This window comes from Branchiostoma floridae, chromosome 7, assembly GCF_000003815.2.
Source record: "Branchiostoma floridae strain S238N-H82 chromosome 7, Bfl_VNyyK, whole genome shotgun sequence".
Classification (NCBI taxonomy): domain Eukaryota; kingdom Metazoa; phylum Chordata; class Leptocardii; order Amphioxiformes; family Branchiostomatidae; genus Branchiostoma; species Branchiostoma floridae.
In genome coordinates, this window is record NC_049985.1 from 21,590,140 (window position 1) to 21,614,455 (window position 24,316).

The window sequence follows — 24,316 nt, forward strand, 5'->3', positions numbered from 1 at the left end:
ACAGGAAAACCCTGAAGCTGTGTGCCGGGTGCAAAATGACCCGCTACTGCAGCCGTGACTGTCAGAAACAACACTGGTCTGTCGGACACAAGAAGTGCTGTGGGCATGACGTGTACTCCTGAGTGGGACCAGAGACCTCCTATAACCTGGTTATGTTGCTACCAGACTACGTGCATACCACATATATACTACATATACTACACATTTTGGATGATGACTTTGAACCAACTTGACCTTGGATTTCTTTCCACTCATACAATAAAACTAGTCAAGATATAGTACAACCGTACTAAGTTTTAGAACAGAATTCCAAATGGTTCCTGAGATATGGCCAACTTTGCACTTCGGCGCCTAGCACAGGTGTCGGCCCCGTACAAGGACTATCTAAAGGGGCCGCTAATTGGTCTCATTATCTCAACAAATTTAATATTCTGGTAGACTTTTTTCTTCTACAATAGAACTTGCCAGACCACATTCTAACGTTCTGAGTAATTGAGTTTGGGGGGGTCAAAGAGGGGGGGGGGTCAATTCCTAACATATAAGTCGAATTGCCGTTCCTGCTGTCCATACATTAGATTAGTTCTTTTTTGAGTTGATAGGTATTAGAAATGCCTATAGTTATACTGTAAGTTGCCATACATTGTACCTTCAAAATTTCTGCCTTTTTAATATTGTAGTATCAAATAAGAAGTGGTATGCTCGTTAGCAAACCTTAGCATTTATCTATTTCTCACTATGGGCTATGATACTGGCGTATTGTCTGTGTATAAAAAAATAATGTTGCAAAGCTTTGATGTTTTTTGACATACGAATTCTGTCTAAATGCCAAGCGGTTTTATATGACCTTACTTAATTTGGTTTATCATGTAGAAGACATTTCAAGTTAGTAAGTTAAAATGTAACATGGAAATTGAGATTTTTGCAATGACACTTTGCAGTTACCATATTTTCTATCTTTCTGTTGTTAGATCAGTGTCACTGTATGGTTGTCACGATTGTCTTTTCATTATCGCTGAATATTTTTTCACCTAATAAACTTTAACTGAACTGACCGTTAAGTTGCGATGAGACTGTGATAATTTGTGCAGGGCAGCGTGGATGTACAAAAATAAGTGTATATAGCTAGTATTCCAGGTAAACAGAAGAAACAAGAAGAAAACGAACACGTTTCTTGAACACGATCCAAATCTAAAGGGGAAAATCTAATTTATTCCCCTTTTTTCGTCTTGAATATTGAAATATCAAGACGACAAAACTTAAAATCAAACCCTTTTAGACTGTGATATCAAAAATTAAAGACACAGAAAAATTTAAAAAGTGAACTCTAGAGGCTTAGATCTCTGGGGTAACGAGGGAACTCCCCTCGTGTGACTGCCACAAATTCAAAAGGACAGCCATTGAGACTTAGATCTATGGGGTTAACGAGGAAACTACCCTCGCCTGAACGTCAACAACCACTACGCGAGGGGACTCCCCTCGTCAAATCCGCGGTAGGAGTTCCAGCACGAGGGGACTCCCCTCGTAGTCCTACATAAGGGCACGCTGGCTGTCTTCAGGTCCTACACGAGGGAACTCCCCTCGCAAAGGCCGACACAAGGGGCACGCTGTCTCCAGTTCCAGCACGAGGGGACTCCCCTCGCAAGTCCTACATACTAGGGGCACGCTGGCTGTCTTCAGGTACTACACGAGGGAACTCCCCTCGCCAAGGCCGACACAAGGGGCACTCTGTCTCCACGAGAGGGCAAGTCCGACACCACAGTGGTGTTCCTCCATCAAGTCCGACACCAGAGGAAGTTCAAGTCCGGCACTTTGGAGTTTCTCACCCGACCTGACACATGGGGACACGGGCCCGTCCTGACGTGAACAAGGTGAGGTACGATATACAGTTTTACTTATATGACACACCCACAACAAAGTGAACTTTTGATCAGTGTATTATAGTCCATTACACTCAGGTCATCGACAATAAGTATGCAAGAAGAGTTCTATATTACATGTCATATATTCCAGACGCTCCTATGAATATAAATAAATGAACATGATAAAGCCATAGTTACTATTCCATGGTTACACGTGACTAGATCTCTGCCCAAAACATAGCTTAAACGAAAAGAAATATGATAAATTCATTTAACGGTTTCCTTTTCCCTTTGAGATGATATAGACAGTTTCACTTACAGTATATGATATCCAAACCAGGCACAGGTCTATCGATATTTACAATCCAAAAGGTACTTCATTTAAACTTTTTTTTCAATTCTGCACGTATCCGTTATGCTACTATCTACAAGAAAAGCATCATGGTATGTTTGATGGCACTGATACTATGAAATACAAAAGCACGAACAATTGGCTACTGAATAACAGAAAATAAAGACCACTCAATACATTTTGGCTAAGATTTAAAGAAATGAGACTTTAACAGCAGAGCGGTGAGGTCTCAATCTAGCTACTCGACCACGTCATCTTCCGCCTGCACGGGCACCACGAGAGCGTCCTCGGCCTTTATTTCCACCTACAAGCTTCCTCTCCCCCACAGTTGATCTTTAGACGGCGATCTAAGTAATGACAATTGCATCATATTTACAGTTTTACAACATGACATGATGTCATCCTCATTACAACAAAAGAAAGTCTATTAGTAATAACCATACAGAAATTTAACTAGGCAGGTCTGTGAACCCATCCAATATCTAGTATATTTTGGAGCACAACTTTTCACCTCGACACTTTCGAGCTCCTCTTCCAACAGACGGTCAAGCTCTTTACAGATGCCTGTCTCTGCCCCGTCTCTATTTTTGAGCGTCGTAAAGGTCGCACATCTCCGCTGAGCCAGAAAGTATTTCGAGGTGCTGTTTCGGTGTTGTTGTCTTCACGTGTCCCTGTCTTTCGGCGACTTCACTGAACAGATGATCTGAGTTGCGAAGGAATAACATTATTTTAATACTTCATACATTAATAAAAGAGATAACGTGAGCGTGTGTGCTTGCATGATCCAAAGGGCAACGAAAATAACCATGCAGTCCTGTGAATCAGTTGCGCCCTGCATCTCAATACTTTTGACCATTGCCAGTTTCCAAAACATTTTCACATTGCATCGTTCCAGACCCACATAGGATATATTGACATAATTAAATGAATAACAATTACGCGCCAATCGATTTCCGCTGCCACGGTTTATACTGAAAAAGGCAATGCAAAGAAAAGTGTGTTTGCAGTACTGCTACTGGGGAAATGTGCTTTTGAAAATACAGTCGACGACTAAACGCATGTTATTTATTGAACCTAATCTTAGCCTACTTTCACCGATTTTTAAAATTTTCGAAGCACATGTATTTCACAATTGGTTTGGTGCGTCAGCCTGTTGTTTGGCATGTCGTTAGGTCGTACCTGCGAGATAATGCACGTTGTTTTGTTTACACGGTAACCTTTTAATAACTAAAGAAGAGTCCGTTTTGTGTAAAAAAAAGGAATAGAAAGGAAAGGAAAACTTTGTTTGCAAATCATAGACGATAAGGGAGTGAGCAATACTTAGACGTACGTCCTCCAATGCAGGCACAGTGATTTTGAAATAACGTCATCAACATAATAACGAGGCAACCACAGAGGAGTGCTCAGATGGCCAAAAGAAACGTTAACAAAGTTGACATTGAACGTCGAAATAACAAATACCCACATACAAAATGTCATTACAATCCATTTAAAGGCTCAAAGTTATGCTGGCCACAAATATCCGTAAACATAAACAGACACACACTGACACAGATACACTCTCTAAGCAGATATAGAAGTAGTCGGAAATATTACACTGGCGAAGAGTGGAGAGTAACACAAATGGCGTGATTTGCGCAGAGTGAGTTGCGCCCCTTTTCTGCGCCTGGTAAATAATAAATCTAAAAGTGAAAGGCCCTGTCGGGGCGTTCTCCCGTCATCCTTTATACTATTCAACCCCCTATTTGCGGTTACATGTTTGGTTGTCGTCATAACATATTTATCGTTCCCGAAAACTGATCTACCGGGTGCTTATTTTGAATGTGACCATAGCATAAGGAAGTTACCTGCTAAGAGATGACAATGGTTTTGTTTGTCCTTATTTCTAACATGGGCAGGCCAGTGGGTACTAGTAATTTGGAAGCGAATATGAAAAAGCCAAACCGTAACTTTTCAAACTCCCCGATTTCAGGTTTGCTATGCCAATCGCCATCCTTCTATCATTTGAAACTCACATATTCAGCATACAGTGGCCGGCGGTAAGGGAGCTTGAAAACGTTTTTCTTAAGGTCTCGCCTTTCCACGTCTGCTCGAAGCTTACCGTTTCGCGTGGCAGTGCCAATTTGTTTGACAGACGAACGTGCGATTTTGTTTTAGGAATCTGTTTGGAAATTACAAAACCAACTCCCTTCTGGACAATTAATGTCGACCTCACAAATCTGAGGTTCACTTCCTGTATATATAAAATAACTCTGCTGTACCTTGGCTATACCAACGTAAGCTTTTGCTTCTGCTAATATTTTTGTTTTGCAACCTTCACAAATAACACATGTACTACGTAGATCATGGGTTACAGAAGGTAATACGGAACGTGGATAAATACTGTTCCATTCTTATGTACTGGTGGTAGCCTTCTTCGCAGACCCTAGCAGTTCTCTCGTATATTTTTTGGGAAAGAAACAGGTTTTCACTTTGAGCCAGCGATGCGCAGTGACTGGACTCCCGACTCAAACACATGTGAAATGGTACACCCCGCCGGCCACAAGAACGTAGTAGAAGCGAAAACACGACCTGAAAATATATAAACCAGGCACTAATTAAACGCCAATGCCCGTGAAAATACTCTCCACGTAGATTTTGGTGGTGAATTGCGGCTGAGCTCTGTTTGTCGAGTACGTAAATTTAGGTCACGAAGGAGAAACCTTGCCATTGTGCGGACAGACTACTCTCCAAGCAGAGGTTAGTAGTTTTTATTGGGCTTTCTATTTTATACTGGCAAAGTTGAAACCTATATAAACGGGTTTGGGCGGGCGGACCTCAAGAAACAATACAAAATAGAAATATCCCGTCCCTCGGATAGGACGTTAAATGGAGGCCCCGTGTCAGGGGAGAGTCACACCCCGGGCACGTAAAAGTACCCGCCACAATGCATATATATGGCGGACGTGACAAGACGCGCGTCACTTGTGCTCCGCCTGTAAGTGTATTTCAGAGCGGTTAGCTTGTGTAGCGGAGTGTTTTATACATCTTATATTGATTAGAGTTCACAAGTGTCTACTTTATACTAGTTTTAGCGATATTTTGTTGCATCGTTTAATCATGGGACGCGAAACAAGCGGAGACAGCGGAACGCCTGAGCCAGAGACTACAAAGCGATACAGGACAAGGTCCGGCAACACCAAGACCAAGGGGTGGAACACATCGGCAAAGAACATCCCCGAGTTTGAAACCATCATCGAAGATCACACAGACGCCAGCAAATCGAAGGTATGCAGTATAAAGTTCCGTACCTCCAAAGATCGTGTACCAGTGTGGATAGACGCTAGCAAAGCCGTATTCAGCGACTCGCTTGGAAAACAAACGGGCTACAAGTTCACCTGGAAGGGCTCACAGCTATCCGTCAGTAAACCCACCGAGACCGGAGACAACGCCAAAATCCTAACTATCCACTTCTACAACACCGGCACAATCCTTATACAGGGGAATGGATCAAACTGGTACGCACGAGAAATCTTTCCACAAGTGAAAGAACTTGTTAGCAATAATCAAATTGGCGCATCCTGTGACGCCCAAGATGGCGGACATGACAATGAAGATCTGGCAGCCGAGAGAACTGAAACAATAGACGACAACCCTGAAACAATAGGGACCAGTTCACAAGATGATGCGCCCGCCATTACAACGTCTGGAACCAGCACAGAGCCAACTAAGACCTCATCTGTCACAGCAGACCCGACTCAAGAGAAAGAAAATTCGTCGCAAAACACAATTCCCAAATCACCGATCACATCGCCCACTCTCCGTAGAGTGCTAGGAGGCCTCGAAAACATCATTTTAACCCCACTCTCAAAAGTTCGCAACTCCGGAAAGAACAAAGAGGGAAGGCCACAACATGAAAGCCGTTCTCGGCGCGCGCTGCCAACAGACGACGTCCAAGACAAATCAACAAGTGAAAAGTGCAACTCGGTGCATGAGACACTGTACACGTCGCTAGTGGATGATCTGAACAATTTGAAGTCGCTTGTCTTCAGCAATAAGGTCACCATGGACAATCAACAGAAATGCATAAATGACCTGACGGCTAATGTTCAAAACAGGAAGAAAGAGGTGGAGAAACAGGCTCGACAGATTCAAGATCTGAACACTGAGTTAGAGCGACAACGCGAAATCTCCAAAGATCTGGCCCAAACAATCTCCTCTCAAAAAGCTGACCAGGAAGCTCTACAAGCCCAGCTAACACTACTGCTAAATCAACCTCAACCCCAATCTGTCAGTACGACGGCCAGTCGCGTATGCAGCAACTCTCAACAGGACGACTCCAGAATACAGCGCCTCTACGCAGAAGTGGTTTCCGGCCTAGAACACCCGAACTCTTCCCCCGCCACGCAAATACCGAAACCCTCGGACTCAGAGGCCCCAACAACCGCCAATACACAGCCACGTGCCCCGACAGCCGCAAGCAGCCAGCCACCGGTAACTACCGACACCCAGCCACCAGCAACCCCGCCGACTCGGGAACGTGTAGTTCCCGACAAACAGACCCCGGTAACTCCAGCAGCACAAACATCGGGAAACGTGAAGGTCAGGGTTCTCGCTGACTCCCTATGGAATGACGTAGACCCCACGATAATGTTCAAGGACAGAACCGCAACCATAACCAAATCAACTACACTTCGCAAAGCTTCGGAAAATGCCGCCATGCTCCCTGACAACAGCACAGAACTGGTCATCATTCATGTTGCGTCTAACGACATGGATAACACCAAAACCCGGAACGACAGCGTCAACATATGTGTAGAACAAACCACCAAACTGATTGACCGTGCTAAGACATCATACCCCAACGCAAAGATTGCCATGTCACAAGTCTTGCCAAGAGGATCAAACACGCAGTCCACCCTCAACAAAAACATAGCAACCTACAACAATGCCATCGAACAGTCCTGCCTTGAAGACAACAAACTCATATACATCAGACACAGACTTCTCTCTCAGGACCGTTCACTTTACAAACGTGACGGTATCCACCTCATACCTGACGCAGGCGGCGTCAAGTTGATGGTGGCTGATGTAAAGCGTACCCTGAGGCACCACCAGGAAGCCATGGACTCCAGACAGCGCACCAAACCAGCGAGAGGACCGCAGTGGATGCCAAACACCCAGCCCTACATGCAGCCCGGACAACACCCCCCACCCCACTGGAACACTCCACGGAACCCGCCGCAGATGTACCCGAGGAACCCAGAACGTGCACCAAGTCGCCAGGGGACCGACTGGAACCACACGCGAGACAAACAACAGACTGTGGAGAAGTTGCTGCATATGCTGACGGACTTCCTCAAGCAGTGAAAGTCAAACAGTAGTGCATAGATTGGAAGACTTTGGACAATCTGTGAGTATATATATACATCCAAGAAACACAGGTACACAATTTCGTTAAGATTGTATGTATGCACTCCGCTCACATGTAACCATGCTCTAACTATTGTCTGTGATATCTCTAGTTTCCCCATTCGACACCTCCGACCCAAGAATGTCTATTCAAAAGGTAGCACTTAAGTTTTGTTCTTGGAACGTTCAAGGTGGTCTTCGGAGGAAATGTCAAGATGAAGAATTTGTTTCTAGTTTTGAAGAATATGATTTTGTTTGTCTCCAGGAAACCTGGCTTAAGCCAGGAGAACAATGTAGAATAGAATCTTTTAATTATTTTAGAAATGATAGGGATGTTAAAAAGACTGCCAAAAGGAATTCAGGCGGGATAGTCATAATGTTCAAAAACAAACTCACCAAAGGCCTTACAAAACTACCATCTAAACACAAAGATATCCTCTGGTGCAAGTTAGATAAGATATTCTTTGGCCTAGAGCAAGATCTGTTTGTCGGCTGTGTGTATTTCTCCCCAGAAAACTCATCAATCCAAGAAACGAAAAACAATTCCCTATTTGATATCGTGCAAGATGACATATGCAAATTCTCAAATCAAGGTAACGTCATGCTGCTTGGTGATTTTAACGCCAGAACAGCCTCCCTGCAGGAAACAGTAATTGAAGATGATTGTCTAAACCACGATTTCATAGATATAAAAGACATGCCTCATAGGGTTAGCTACGACAAAACAACTAATAGATATGGTAATAATTTAATTGATCTTTGTACAGCAGCCAATCTTAGTATCCTAAATGGCCGGGTCGCAGGAGACCTATCCGGCAAATTTACCTGCCACAAGTACAATGGTTCAAGTGTGGTTGATTACTTCATTGTTAGCTCGGAATTTCTCTCCAAAATTCAGTATTTGAAAGTGAACGACCTTTCTGTGTTTTCAGACCATTGTTTGTTGTCTTGTTCTATTTCGACAAATTATTCACCATACATAAAACAGGTTCAATTCCCGACTCATCCCCTGCCAAGTAAGTACATTTGGGATGATGACTCAAAAGCGAAATTCTCAGACACGCTATGTGATCCATCAACATTAATTGACATACAAAATTTTATGAACAAGTCATTCTGCAATGTAGACAGTGCAGTAAAGGAATTTGCCGGCATAATAACACGTGTAGCGGACAAATCTTTACGGAAAATTACTTTCAGGAACAAAAGAAGAAAGAAAAAGAAAAGTAAGCCATGGTACACCCCATCATGCGCCTCTCTGAAACACAAAATTAATAACTTAGCTTCCCAGTTTTCAAAATGTCCGTGGAGACTTGATATCCGACACACATATTTCTGCAATCTTAAAGTCTACAAGAAGAAAATTAAAACAGAAAAAAGGCTTTTCAACGAAAGACAATGGCACAAGCTAAGCAAACTTAGTAAAGAAAATCCTCAAAAATTCTGGAGAGAATTAAAGCTACAAAAGCAGGATGAAAGTGATCAACAGGACATCGATAATAATATTAACCCCGAAGAGTGGAGAACCCACTTTAAAAACTTAAATGACCTCATCGAATGTAGTAAATCCGATAAAGATTTCCACCAACATGTTTACAATGTGAGGCCTGAACTTGTCCAAACGGCTAACAAAAGCACTGACGCACACTCTGTCAATACCGACCCTGTAGACAACATTACAGACAACATTATCCACACGCTAGAAAAACTTACAAAAAACCCGCTAGATTTCGACATTTCAAATGAAGAAATCTTGCAGGGGCTGCGTAAACTAAAATGCAGCAAAGCGTGTGGAACAGACTCCGTCATTAATGAAATGTTGAAAAATGCTGATACACAACTTATACCGCCATTGCATAAACTCTTTAATATAGTCCTTAGCTCTGGGTATTTCCCACACGAATGGAGCCAGAGCATTCTTGTCCCCATATACAAAAGCGGCAATCCGTCAAACCCTTCAAATTACCGAGGTATTGCCATTTCTAGCTGTGTCGGAAAGTTGTTCACATCAGTACTCAGCAACCGCTTACAACTACTCTTAGAAAACAACAATATTCTGTCCCCCTTTCAATCCGGATTTAGAAAAGACTTTCGGACCAGTGATAATATCTTTGTGCTAAAATCTCTCATTGATAAACAGTTGTCTGTACCTGGAGGAAAACTATACACATGCTTTGTAGACTTCAGAAAAGCCTTTGACTCTGTGTGGAGAAATGGCTTATTCTTCAAAGTCTTATCGTCAGGTATAGGTGGCAATTTCTTCAGAATTATACAATCAATGTACAGTAATGTAGAGTATTGTGTAAAAACGTCTCACGGCCTTTCAGATTACTTCAGATCTTCTTGTGGTGTGCGACAGGGATGCAATCTAAGTCCACTCCTCTTTAATTTATTTGTCAATGATCTTCCAGCCACATTGACTTCACCATTATGCGACCCTGTAATCCTAAAAGATATCCCCATAAATAGCCTTCTTTGGGCAGACGATCTTGTGCTCATTTCACAAACAGAAAGGGGTCTTCAAAATTGCCTGGAAAGATTAGATAAATTTTGTTCCACTTGGAAACTGTCGATAAATAGAGAAAAAACTAAAATTATGATATTTTCAAAAAATGGAAGAACTTATTGTAATAAACGCTCCCCCTTTCAATCACAAGGACAAACTATAAATTTCACAAACTTTTACACTTACCCAGGAGTAGACATCACACCATCAGGATCATTCCACCGTGCCAATAAACAACTCAGAGTAAAAGCTATGCGAGCATCCTTTAAACTTAAATCATTGCTAGCATCAAATCATAATCCCTCAATATCTCTTGCCCTGGATTTATTCAATAGCCTAGTCAAGCCGATCTTGCTCTATTGCGGGGAAATACTTGGAACAAACGCTCAAGGCAAAGAGCTCATTCTAAAAGGAATAGAGGAATATCCGAATGAAAGTGTTAGAGATACAGTCTCAAACATCATTTCCCCGATACTTGGACCAGGTATAGATATACTTAAGGCTACCCGTGTTGGTAAAAAATCTGATACACCATCTACCCGTCCTGTTCTTGTTCGATTTAGGAAGTATACTGACAAACTGAATCTCATATATCAATCAGACGCCCTTAGAAATCAGAATGTAACACCAGAGCAGTCTATTATTTCTTACGAGATTCCCGATCTAGAACATGTACTACTTAACTACTGTAAGATATTACTTAGCGTTCCTAGAAGTTCTGTGAATGCCGCCGTACTGGGCGAACTAGGTATGTTTCCACTGTATATAGACACCCAGACACAACTGATTAAATATTGGCTTCGATTACACAATATGTCTAATGATAGAATTGTTAAAAAAGCATACGACATTGCTGTTGTACAAGAATATGAATGGATTACACATGTACAAGATATGCTATGCAGGCATGGTTTCCAAAATGTTTGGCTAAACCCTAATGTCGATGCCAAATATTTTGGAAACATGTTTAAGGAACGCCTAAAGGACACATTTCTTTCGAACTGGAGACAAAAGATAAGAAACTTTAGTAAACTGGCAACATATTCGAAAATTAAAACAACCTTCGCTCTAGAAAAATACCTGTTATCAATTCAAAACAGATCATTTACTAATAGCATAACAAAACTAAGGATTGGAGCACACGCCTTGGAAATTGAAAAGGGTCGTCACAAAAATATACCAGCCGAAAAGAGAATGTGTCCCATCTGCAAAGACAGTATTGAAGATGAATATCATTTCCTGATGATATGCCCTTATTACAATGAAGAAAGGAAAAAGTTATTGACAATGTATAACAACGGAACAACATTACCTAAAACAAACAGAGAAATATTCGATGTACTTCTATCATGTCCCGACTCCATATCTGTGCACCTAGGTCAATTTATATATAATGCTATGCAAAAAAGAAGTAGTGCTTTAACAATGTGAAATACACTATGCCGCCATATATTCTATCTTGCTAGACTAGTATACTGATGTAAGTAGTTTGTAGTTGTTAGTTATACGTAATTTGCCATACATTGTACCTGTTGCAATCGTTGTGCAATAAACTTGACTTGACTTGACTTGAAATTATCTAATAGAGTAGGGGACCTTCCCGGTGTGAGTGGATCAAACCATTCCGGCAAAATGGGGTAGGGAATTTCCCACGCAGCCTCGTAACCCCTACTTTGCCTATTGTACTATTGAATCAGTTAGTCGAACTTGTTCTGACTTAGGGAGAAGAGATGCCGCCACAGTGAGCATAGTTCAGTGCCTAGAAGTGATCGATGGCCTTGCACTGCGCAAAGTCGTTAAAAAAGGCCCGAAAAAAATGACTAAAAAACGGTTAAAACCAGCCGGAGTGTAACCATTTATCGAGTCGAAATAAAGGCACAAACAAACAAACCTCTGCTTGGAGAGTACAGACCGGCTGCCCGGAGCGCAAGCGAAAAATTTTATCAGATTTTAAGAGGCCAATGTTTGGGCTAGATGAAAGTATTTTGATCAACAACCGACCCGATTTTCTGGTAATATCTGCTTGATGAATACTGGCTCTTTATGCCTTATTTGGCCATGGATAATTCCCGCCGTTTCGCCACCGTAACATCTGCTTGGAGACTATAAAACACCCACATGGAGATGTGATAAACAGAGCAGCCAGGAGTGAGATGTTTATCTTCGAAACTCAACCATGACAGGGAAAGGTCGGAAATAGACACACGGCAGGTCCGCGGGAGAGACTCGCGTTCATTCACACGGTTCGGAGAATATATATAATAATTTTTATGTGTTGAATTGTGTTGATCTGTTACTATTTGATCCATATTCGACTGTCGTGCCTGACAGACAGAATGACAGAAGGATGATGTGTAGTTCGGAGGGGAGAGGGGTCTTTTGAGTACAGTAATCATCAAGTTTAATAGCTTAGAAATCAAGCTGATTTATACCAAGAGAATGCGGTCCACATTGTTTAGATATTATTAAGTCAAGTTTTCTTTTCGTCGCCTTCTTATTAAGCAGAAAAGCTGGAGTCTGCCAGACAACTAAAACTAGTAAAAGACCTAAACATTCCTCTATTTTGTACCGTTTTCTTGATATCTATCAGGGTCTAACGGGGTCTAACGTTTTTATCGGGCTTTCTATTTTGTACCCTTTTGTTGAAGCCTCGCGGCCGCGGAGCCTGACCTCTGCTTGGAGCGTGTGTGTCAGGGCGCTGTTAGGTTGCTGTAGAGATTCCTTTGAGGCATGTTGGCCCGAGAGCCGAGGGGGTGTAGCTTGAATCGATGAATTTGAATGAATGAATTTATTGCTCAACAATCGCACAACGAAGGTACAATGCCTGACAATCAATAACAACTAATAGCTATATAGACAATAGTGCTAAGAGGCTACATACAAACAACAACAAAATATTATCGATAAAAGTATAGTTATGTTTGAGTAATCTGGTCTCGCATTTGGAATACATTATCACTGCGGAGGATAAGACTAGAGGAGTCGGGCTGTATAGGCCCTGGAAACAGCCTGAACACTTTTGATACACAGAGAAAGTGATGAATACCAGATGATTCAACAGCCGCATATGACACAGTGCTTATGTTACACGCAGAAACTTCCACCGACCACTTCAGTTGACCACTTCAGCTCAGGCTTTAGGCTTTATCACATAAAGATGCCGGTTGAATTGAAAGAAGTACACATAGTGCTCAGGATTTGGAGAGTCAGCCCTGGTTGTGCGCACTGATCTGCCAACCGATAGATAAATAAAATAAGCAACAAATAAGGGACTGAAATAAACAATTCATGAAAAGCTTCTTATCTCCCAGCTACGAGAGGGAGAGAGAATCGCAAATGCACTCTACAGTCACTTTGCTTTAGACTTAGAGTAGAGTATAGTGGTTTCAGCCGGGGCTGTTCTTCCATAATTGTACGGGATGTGTGCGTAGCCGCATGTGAGCGTTCCATGTGTGGCCATGTGTTTCTTTGTGCCGTCGCCAGCTTACCGGGAAACTCTCAAGATGCACCTAACGGTTACCGGGCAACAATAGAAATACTGGTTGATTACAGAAAGGGTCCGGAAAATGTTGCTCGGATTATGGGCAAAAATAGGCCTCGGAATGGGTTCTTGACAAAGGGACCGAACCATCAGATAATGACAACCTGCTGCGCTCATGAACCTTCCCCGTCAGCTTTGGAATGTACTTCCCTTGAGCTAAGTTACCTACTCTCCAAGCAGAGGTTGGTGGGAAAAATCGTGACCTTTTCCTTTCATAATTCTTTTTCCAGCCTTGGTGGGAAGGCCGGTCGATAAAAAAAATTGTGAAAGGAAAAGGTCACGATTTTTCCCACCAACCTCTGCTTGGAGAGTAGAGTTACCTTGGTCCTAGCGAGAAAAATCCGCTTAGGTTTAAGTCACATTTCAAAACCGGGGCCCGGTCGGGATGTTTTAAGAAAAGAAAAATTACAATGTCTACCTAGAAATATACACAAAGCATGCCCTTGAATCTTCTTTTGACATTTTGTGTATTATGATACTTTTTATATCATTCTTTTCGCTCCCGAAAGCTGCCCGGCCGGGCCCCGGTTTGGAAATGTGAGCCTTCTGCATCGGTCGGAACTCGCTGCGAGAATGTTCGGCACCCCACGGTGGTCAAATACGGGCTCAAAATCTCCCATGTCTGGCCGAATTCGAACCTTCTTCCATGATGTTCCATCTGACGTAATTAGAACCGAACCCGTGTTCTATTTAGGTCATCTGCGGTCATTGCAGGTAAAACCGTGCTTTCTGGCATTTTCCCCCCAACTAACTTGAATCAGGCGAAAAATATATTTTTTAACCAATATAAACAATTTTCTGGACAGTACATCTATGCTTTCACTTTGTTTGGGACCTGTAATATGTAACGAAGCTACTGGCGTTTTTGTTGGTGACCTTGAATATCATAAGTGTTGTTTACACCGGTATCAATTACACCCTCCCGCTCTCCGTGCGGCATGACATGAGTGTAAACATCGTTTAAGATCTCCACCAAGAAGAGTCCAACTTTACTCATTGACGGCTCAAAATGACCGCAATGGTTTTCCCGAGACTTCTGTTTTCGGGATTTTTAAAAAATGCCTTAGATTTTGAATTATTGGTAATTAAGTGCCAAAAATGCCATTTTTACGCATATTTTTGACTGTAACTTTGCTTAAAATTAAAAATTAAAAAATCCCAAAAACAGAAAGTTTTATTTGCCTCTCAGATGACGAAAAATATAAAAATCGAGAATTTGCCATGGCACTTGCGGCCCATCTTATCAAGAGTATGGTCAAATTGAAGGCCTTCCTTGAAACAGAAAACAATCGTCTTTGGAAGCATAATCGAAACAAAACAACTATCTCAGTTCAAACGGGAAGATTCAAACTATCTAAAATTGCGAATTTTATCTTATTTTGATTAAATTTTCCTTGTTATGACATCTTGTTTATTTTGAAATATTTTACGGTTAGCAAATAGTAGGCCTCTTGTAACCCGATACTCTGTCGAACTCGCATAGCAACGGGAAAGAATACCCTAGCAACCGACCGCCGTGCCCGCTCGGGCGATCCCAAGTTCATTTAGGGTCACACTTGGAACACCAAGTGGCAACCCGGACAGTAGTACCCGGGCAGTTCAGCACCGTGATATCTTGGCCTATTGCCTATGATGATGATGGCGATTGGATACCTTCAAATAAAGTTCTAGTACATGTACACCCCTCTCCCTCGGTCCACAGATAACAAAGACACTATACGTGTCCTTTGAATCTTTTTCATCACTATGGCAAACGCAAATCCAAAATTACCAATTTTTTTTCTTCTTTTTTTGGCTGACAGAACAGTAAAACATTTCTGGTAATAATAATTTGCAACAACGGTGGAACCGTGAAAACAAGATAAACATTACCTTTCCCCCGTTCTTGTAGAGTTTCAGTATTGATTTCGGTACAGTATTCCGGTTACATCTAGGGTAGAGTCGAGTTCTTCTGGCGCTGCAAGGAACGTCCGGTTCCAAATCTGACAGACTCCAGTTCTATCCCAGATTTATCCCAGATGCATGTTTTCCCAAGAGTTCCATCTCAAAGTCGAACTTGGGGATACAACGGTATTCATATGCCAGACACCCGAGTAAATAGAAGTGTAAGAAGTCAGAGGGGCGAGTAGAACAGAAATAAACAATATATACAAACATCCCGACCGACCCGGGAATCGAACCCGGGTCCTTAGGATCACAACACCAGCGGTCTAACTGATCGAGCCAAAAGCCTGACAGGCGTTTGGCATGGCCAGTTAGCACTACTTAAACCCCCCACTGTTACACTACTCCCCCTCTTCTTCTCAAGATTCGTCCTCGAATCTCCAAGTTCGAGCACCCTGTGGGCAGGCACATCACCGGCCTGTTATCCACCAGGGCCACGTTGGGCGCCAATGTAAGAAGTCAGAGGGGCGAGTAGAACAGAAATAAACAATATATACAAACATCCCGACCGACCCGGGAATCGAACCCGGGTCCTTAGGATCACAACACCAGCGGTCTAACTGATCGAGCCAAAAGCCTGACAGGCGTTTGGCATGGCCAGTTAGCACTACTTAAACCCCCCACTGTTACAGAAGACTACAAACATGGTAACGAGTTTTCATCTAGTAAACACGACCTCAGCTCTGTAAGAAAAGATCCAAAATGAGACCTGTCTGCCCCGCGCTCGGGTCCCTGAGGGACAGAAGTATGCTGCCAGCCCCTCGTTTGACCTCGTAACTACGCGGGTCAGGGAGAAGCCCCGTGCCTGCCTGTCAGATCTGTTTCCAATTAAGATTTTTTTGCTCCGAACAAAGAGTGCGCTGTCTTCGTCATTTGAAGCTCTGAGACTCGTCTTCAACTTTGATAGACTGCTATTGATGCTGTTTGGTGACTTTCCTGTTTCGTTGACCGTAACTTTATAGTACTAGTCGTCAGCGCGTTTTGACTCAATATCAGCATGAATAGTTGTACTACTTGTAGGGTATAAATCCGCGAAGAAAGCCAGGAGGAACCCTACAAGTACAAGGGAAGTGGTCATGTCGGATAGCCCGGAAGTTGTCATGATGTCGGATACAGGAAAGTGGTGGTTTCTGAAGGAAAGTAAAAAGGATGCGCTGCTCCATAACGGAGCTGATCTAGGAACCATCCAGAACATCGGCGTACCTAGTTGTGTCGGCTATCTGAAGGTTAGTACGATTATGGTCATGATATTTTCAATGATTTGTTTAGAGTGGTCAGGCGTGGTACCAGCCTGGAAGTGTGGTACTCTCCAAACAGAGGTTAGGCGGCGGCTGTTTTTTTTAATCGTTTTTAGTCGTTTTTATCTGGCTTTCTATTTTATATTGAATCTTGTATTGCCAAAACCTAACTGGCTGGCGGACTTCAAGAAACAATGCAAAATAGAAAGCCCGATAAAAACGATTAAAAAAACGTAAAACAAAACATCCGGAGCCTAACCTCTGCTTGGAGAGGAGTGTGGCAGAACAATGTAGTCCAGACTAGAGATAGTTTCCCAAACGTCAGTACTGCTAAAGGGCCACCAAAGGAATTCTATAATGGCTTGAACTGGAGCCAAAGCCCAGGCTATACATATCTACTCTGCAACATTCGCCCTCAGTTGTACCCAAATGTGCACGATAGATATGATATAGATCGGGGTTGGGCACCCGGACTACAACTCGAGAACTTTGAACATGTGTAGACAAATGACTATGTTGAACACGACAGTAATCACGGGAAAATCAGGTCCTAACAGTCGTTCATTTTTTATTTTTTTTGCATGTTCGTGCTCCTAAAACTAGTTTAGTCGCTAATTATCTAATGTTATGGCGTTTTCCCGGGAGAAACTGACTAGTAATTTCAGACCCACAGCGCGGGGAAGGCACAAACGCCCCCCTGTCTGACCTCTGATTATACCCCGCGGCCGGCTGGGGAGGGGGCATGTTTTTCTCTCGCCGAATCCACCATTGCCTGTATGTGTGCTACAAACCCGCCATCCAGGCTATCATTTATGACTATTCAAGACCATTCATCTCCGTTAACCCTTCCAGTGTCGGAAATGGAATACCCAGCCTTCTAGGATCCTTCATATTCTTTTTCTTTGTGTAGATATCGAATAATAGATTACCCTTAGTACTCACTTATTAATAGTTCAAATTATTATGAGAAACCTGAAATGTGTGTAGTTTTCCTTTATTTGCTTATTTATCTATCGGCTTGGCTGTTAGGTACGCCTACCTGGGATGTCCCCACTGTGGGATGTCCCCAAAGCCTGCTTTGAACCGGCGGAGAACTGAAGTGATCGGTGAAACCTGATCCTTGTAATAGATTCACTTGGTCATAGGCGGCTGTTGGATCATCTGGTGTTCATCACTTTGCGTATCAAACATGCAAGGCTGTTTCCAGGGCCTATACAGCCCTACTCCTCTAGCCTGAGAACCACCCTGACCCTAGTGGCCACTCAGGCCTAGTGGCTCCGACCGCGAGACATCAACAAAACGGTACAAAATAGAAAGCCCGATATAAACTTTTAAAAATCGTCAAAAACAGAGCCAGGGGTCATTTTTCATAAATGTGGACCGCATTCTGTATATATTCGTATTCAACAGCGCTAACTAGGTTATGACATGAATACTAGACAAGGCCTCCGCCCTGCAAATTAACTACGCATTGTTTCTGTCAGGCCGTGGAATATGGCCTCAATCAAGTAGATCCATGTACAGCAATTCAACACAGAAAAGTCATTATTCTCCGAACTGTGTAAATGGACGCGAGTCTCTCCCGCGGACCTGCCGTGTGTCTATTTCCGACCTTTCCCTGTCATGGTTGAGTTTCGAAGATAAACATCTCACTCCTGGCTGCTCTGTTTATCACATCTCCATGTGGGTGTTTTATAGTCTCCAAGCAGATGTTACGGTGGCGAAACGGCGGGAATTATCCATGGCCAAATAAGGCATACAGAGCCAGTATTCATCAAGCAGATATTACCAGAAAATCGGGTCGGTTGTTGATCAAAATACTTTCATCTAGCCCAAACATTGGCCTCTTAAAATCTGATAAAATTTTTCGCTTGCGCTCCGGGCAGCCGGTCTGTACTCTCCAAGCAGAGGTTTGTTTGTTTGTGTCTTTATTTCGACTCGATAAATGGTTAGACTCCGGCTGGTTTTAACCGTTTTTTAGTCATTTTTTTCGGGCCTTTTTTAACGACTTTGCGCAGTGCAAGGCCATCGATCACTTCTAGGCACTGAACTATGCTCACTGTGGCGGCATCTCTTCTCCCTAAGTCAGAACAAGTTCGACTAACTGATTCAATAGTGCAATAGGCAAAGTAGGGGTTACGAGGCTGCTTGGGAAATTCCCTACCCCATTATGCCGGAATGGTTTGATCCACTCACACCGGGAAGGTCCCCTACTCTATTAGATAATTGTGGCGGGTACTTTTACGTGCCCGGGGTGTGACTCTCCCCTGACACGGGGCCTCCATTTAACGTCCTATCCGAGGGACGGGATATTTCTATTTTGTATTGTTTCTTGAGGTCCGCCCGCCCAAACCCGTTTATATAGGTTTCAACTTTGCCAGTATAAAATAGAAAGCCCGATAAAAACTACTAACCTCTGCTTGGAGAGTAGTCTGTCCGCACAATGGCAAGGTTTCTCCTTCGTGACCTAAATTTACGTACTCGACAAACAGAGCTCAGCCGCAATTTCACCACCAAAATCTACGTGGAGAGTATTTTCACGGGCATTGGCGTTTAATTAGTGCCTGGTTTATATATTTTCAGGTCGTGTTTTCGCTTCTACTACGTTCTTGTGGCCGGCGGGGTGTACCATTTCACATGTGTTTGAGTCGGGAGTCCAGTCACTGCGCATCGCTGGCTCAAAGTGAAAACCTGTTTCTTTCCCAAAAAATATACGAGAGAACTGCTAGGGTCTTCCAGTACATAAGAATGGAACAGTATTTATCCACGTTCCGTATTACCTTCTGTAACCCATGATCTACGTAGTACATGTGTTATTTGTGAAGGTTGCAAAACAAAACATTAGCAGAAGCAAAAGCTTACGTTGGTATAGCCAAGGTACAGCAGAGTTATTTTATATAGAGAGGAAGTGAACCTCAGATTTGTGAGGTCGACATTAATTGTCCAGAAGGGAGTTGGTTTTGTAATTTCCAAACAGATTCCTAAAACGAAATCGCACGTTCGTCTGTCAAACAAATTGGCACTGCCACGCGAAACGGTAAGCTTCGAGCAGACGTGGAAAGGCGAGACCTTAAGAAAAACGTTTTCAAGCTCCCTTACCGCCGGCCACTGTATGCTGAATATGTGAGTTTCAAATGATAGAAGGATGGCGATTGGCATAGCAAACCTGAAATCGGGGAGTTTGAAAAGTTACGGTTTGGCTTTTTCATATTCGCTTCCAAATTACTAGTACCCACTGGCCTGCCCATGTTAGAAATAAGGACAAACAAAACCATTGTCATCTCTTAGCAGGTAACTTCCTTATACTATGGTCACATTCAAAATAAGCACCCGGTAGATCAGTTTTCGGGAACGATAAATATGTTATGACGACAACCAAACATGTAACCGCAAATAGGGGGTTGAATAGTATAAAGGATGACGGGAGAACGCCCCGACAGGGCCTTTCACTTTTAGATTTATTATTTACCAGGCGCAGAAAAGGGGCGCAACTCACTCTGCGCAAATCACGCCATTTGTGTTACTCTCCACTCTTCGCCAGTGTAATATTTCCGACTACTTCTATATCTGCTTAGAGAGTGTATCTGTGTCAGTGTGTGTCTGTTTATGTTTACGGATATTTGTGGCCAGCATAACTTTGAACCTTTAAATGGATTGTAATGACATTTGGTATGTGGGTATTTGTTATTTCGACGGTCAATGTCAACTTTGTTAACGTTTCGTTTGGCCATCTGAGCACTCCTCTGTGGTTGCCTCGTTATTATGTTGATGACGTTATTTCAAAATCACTGTGCCTGCATTGGAGGACGTACGTCTAAGTATTGCTCACTCCCTTATCGTCTACGATTTGCAAACAAAGTTTTCCTTTCCTTTCTATTCCTTTTTTTTTACACAAAACGGACTCTTGTTTAGTTATTAAAAGGTTACCGTGTAAACAAAACAACGTGCATTATCTCGCAGGTACGACCTAACGACATGCCAAACAACATGCTGACGCACCAAACCAATTGTGAAATACATGTGCTTCGAAAATTTTAAAAATCGGTGAAAGTATGCTAAGATTAGGTTCAACAAATATCATGCGGTTAGCCGTTGACTGTATTTTCAAAAGCACATTACTCCAGTAGCAGTACTGCAAACACACTTTTCTTTGCATTGCCTTTTTTCAGTATAAACCTTGCTTGCTAAAAATATTTGATACCTGTATAAAGCCGAATCTCCTTTATGGGTGTGAAATTTGGGGCACAGAGTCTATTAATGATTACTCACCAATTGAAATTACGCATCACCGCTTTTGTAAGAATATACTTGGAGTTCCCAGAAATTGTAGTAATTTAGCATCTAGATCAGAGCTTGGCAGATTCCCTCTAGACTTAGATATATCTGTGCGTGTTATTCGTTACTGGCTACGGTTATTACAAAGGATTCTCAAAGACATTTGTTACAAGCTGATGCCCTTTTGTATCAACATAAATCTATTTCTAATAGTCGTAGAAGAACCTTGTTACAACAAGTGAAAGAAATTTTGGATAGTAGTGGCCACTCGTACCTTTTCTATTCATGTAACTCACTTATACCCCCTTTCCACTAGGACGGCGCTCTCGCGGCGCTCTCTCTGCGACCTCAAATTGGGAAGAGCGCGGTGAGAGCGCGACGGGATCGCCAAGGTCGCCATGGGAGCGCGCACAGAGCGCGGTGGGAGCGCCATGGTCGCCATGGTCGCCGTCACCTCTGCGACTGTTTTGAACCTGCTCAAAACAGTCGCCGTAAGAGCGCCGTGGACGGCGATCCACCGATGAGCGCAGAGAGAGCGCCAAGAGAGCGCACATCGAGCGCCGTGAGCGCCACGAGAGCGCACAGCGAGCGCGGTGAGCGCAATAGGTCTCAACAGTGGTTTATGATGCCAATTTAGCTAGGACGGCGCTCTCACCGCGCTCTCTCTGCGCTCTCAACTGCGGTTTGTGAAGAAGTATATTTGACATATAGACAGAACCCGGAGAATGTCCAAAATGTACCGGTGATTAACAATTAAAGAAACTGAGAGGGAATAACCAAGGTTTAAAGAAACAAAGGTTTATAATTGCTCAACTTATTTTTTTTCAACATGATGACATCAGTTTTCTTGTTCTTCATCTGTACATTTAGATTATTGAAGTCCTATTTTCAATAAATCGAAGTGTTTCAGTGTTGTATGATTTACACTAATAGTGTAGCATGATAAAGAAATTTATGGTGAACAAGCTACATTACAGATTTAAGGAAAAACATCAAGACAAACGTGTATATTTCAGACTGAGTGACTGTACAGTGACCAAAATGGGATTTGTTTATAGCCTTGATTTTATACTTTGAATGTTATGTAAGACGTAAAGGATGACTTTTAAGATACCAAAATACACTATACGCCAAAAGATTCGTTTTCTACCTCTGAAATTCGTTGAATATCTTTCAAACCTTTGTTAGGTCATAAAAGGATGCTGACATTTGAGTTTTTGTCGCGATGAGAGCGCGCTGGGGTCGCCGGAGAGATTCCACTAGAGCGGCTTTTTCCGGCGTCGCGGCGCTCTCACCGCGCTCTGGCCAATTTTCCATCGCAGCGAGAGCGCCGTGAGAGCGCCGTCAAGTGGAAAGGGGGCCTTAGTGATATCAGATCTATATGTACAATGATAAGATCTAGAATCTCTGATATGTTTATCCAAACCTCTCGTCATAACTTGAGTATAGATACTGGTAAGCTAAGATTTTATAAGACCTGTAAAACAGCACATACTATGGAAAAATACTTAGAATTAGATACTTTTGATTTACGCTCGGCAATCAGCAAAATTAGAATTAGTGCCCATCCTCTCGAAATTGAGAGAGGGCGGTACAAGAGGCTATCCGTGTGTGAAAGACTGTGCAAACAATGCACGTCAAACGTGGTGGAAGACGAATCATATTTTATGTCAAACTGCTCTTTCTATAATCAAGAAAGAGAAGAGCTGTTCAAAGAGGCCATCAAATTCCATCCAAACTTTCTCACATTCAATGACAAAAAGAAAACAGTTCTCCTTTTAACATCACAAAACCCACACATAATAGAAAAGGCGGGATCTTTCGTCTTCCACTGTCTTCAAAAAAGGAGTCGAAACCAATAACCCAGGATCTAGAGTTAGCTTTTACTAGTTTTAGATTAGAGTAGACACTTGTGATATTGTATTTTACACTGGTTGAATCTTGTATGTTACCTGCAATTAGCCCACGGGCAAGAATGTGCAATAAAACTTGATATTATGTCAATATACCCTATGTGGGTCTGGAACGATGCAATGTGAAAATGTTTTAGAAACTGGCAATGGTCAAAAGTATAGAGATGCGGGGCGCAACTGATTCACAGGACTACATGGTTATTTTCATTGCCCTTTGGATCATACAAGCACACACGCTCACGTTATCTCTTTTCTTAATGTATGAAGTATTAAAATAATGTTATTCCTTCTCAACTCAGATCAGCTGTTCAGTGAAGTCGCCGAAAGACTGGGACACGAGAAGACAAGAACACCGAAACAGCACCTCGAAATACTTTCTGGCTCAGCGGAGATGTGCGACCTTTACGACGCTCAAAAATAGAGACGGGGCAGAGACAGGCATCTGTAAAGAGCTTGACCGTCTGTTGGAAGAGGAGCTCGAAAGTGTCGAGGTGAAAAGTTGTGCTCCAAAATATACTACATATTGGATGGGTTCACAGACATGCCTAGTTAAACTTCTGTATGGTTATTACTAATAGACTTTCTTTTGTTGTAATGAGGATGACATCATGTCATGTTGTAAAATTGTAAATATGATGCAATTGTCATTACTTAGATCGCCGTCTAAAGATCAACTGTGGGGGAGAGGAAGCTTGTAGGTGGAAATAAAGGCCGAGGACGCTCTCGTGGTGCCCGTGCAGGCGGAAGATGACGTGGTCGAGTAGCTAGATTGAGACCTCACCGCTCTGCTCTTTAAGTCTCATTTCTTTAAATCTTAGCCAAAATGTATTGAATGGTCTTTGTTTTCTGTTATTCCATAGCCAAATGTTTGTGCTTTTGTGTTTCATAGTATCAGTGCCATCAAACATACCATGATGCTTTTCTTGTAGATAGTAGCATAACGGATACGTGCAGAATTGAAAAAAAAGTTTAAATGAAGTACCTTTTGGATTGTAAATATCGATAGACCTGTGCCTGGTTTGGATATCATATACTGTAAGTGAAACTGTCTATATCATCTCAAAGGGAAAAGGAAACCGTTAAATGAATTTATCATATTTCTTTTCGTTTAAGCTATGTTTTGGGCAGAGATCTAGTCACGTGTAACCATGGAAAAGTAACTATGGCTTTATCATGTTCATTTATTTATATTCATAGGAGCGTCTGGAATATATGACATGTAATATAGAACTCTTCTTGCATACTTATTGTCGATGACCTGAGTGTAATGGACTATAATACACTGATCAAAAGTTCA

General features: G+C 42.5%; 1 protein-coding gene and 1 long non-coding RNA gene across 3 annotated transcripts; one reads left to right on the forward strand and one right to left on the reverse strand.

Annotated features, from left to right (window-relative positions):
- Window positions 1-1,441: 1,441 nt before the first annotated feature.
- Window positions 1,442-24,316, forward strand: LOC118419705. 2 transcript variants are annotated; one of them, XM_035826238.1, is made up of 3 exons: window positions 1,442-1,868; window positions 23,319-23,510; window positions 23,675-24,316. In XM_035826238.1, exons 1-3 carry the CDS (start codon window positions 1,836-1,838, stop codon window positions 23,684-23,686), a joined length of 237 nt encoding a protein of 78 aa, XP_035682131.1. In that variant the 5' UTR covers window positions 1,442-1,835; the 3' UTR covers window positions 23,687-24,316. The 2 variants fall into 2 exon arrangements, with proteins under 2 accessions (XP_035682131.1, XP_035682130.1); XM_035826237.1 differs by lacking the exon at window positions 1,442-1,868 and adding an exon at window positions 16,650-16,819.
- Window positions 2,120-15,746, reverse strand: LOC118419712. The gene is made up of 3 exons (XR_004831649.1): window positions 15,522-15,746; window positions 2,723-2,914; window positions 2,120-2,558 (listed from the first exon to the last, which is right to left on the reverse strand). It is a non-coding gene; the product is annotated as an uncharacterized LOC118419712 (long non-coding RNA).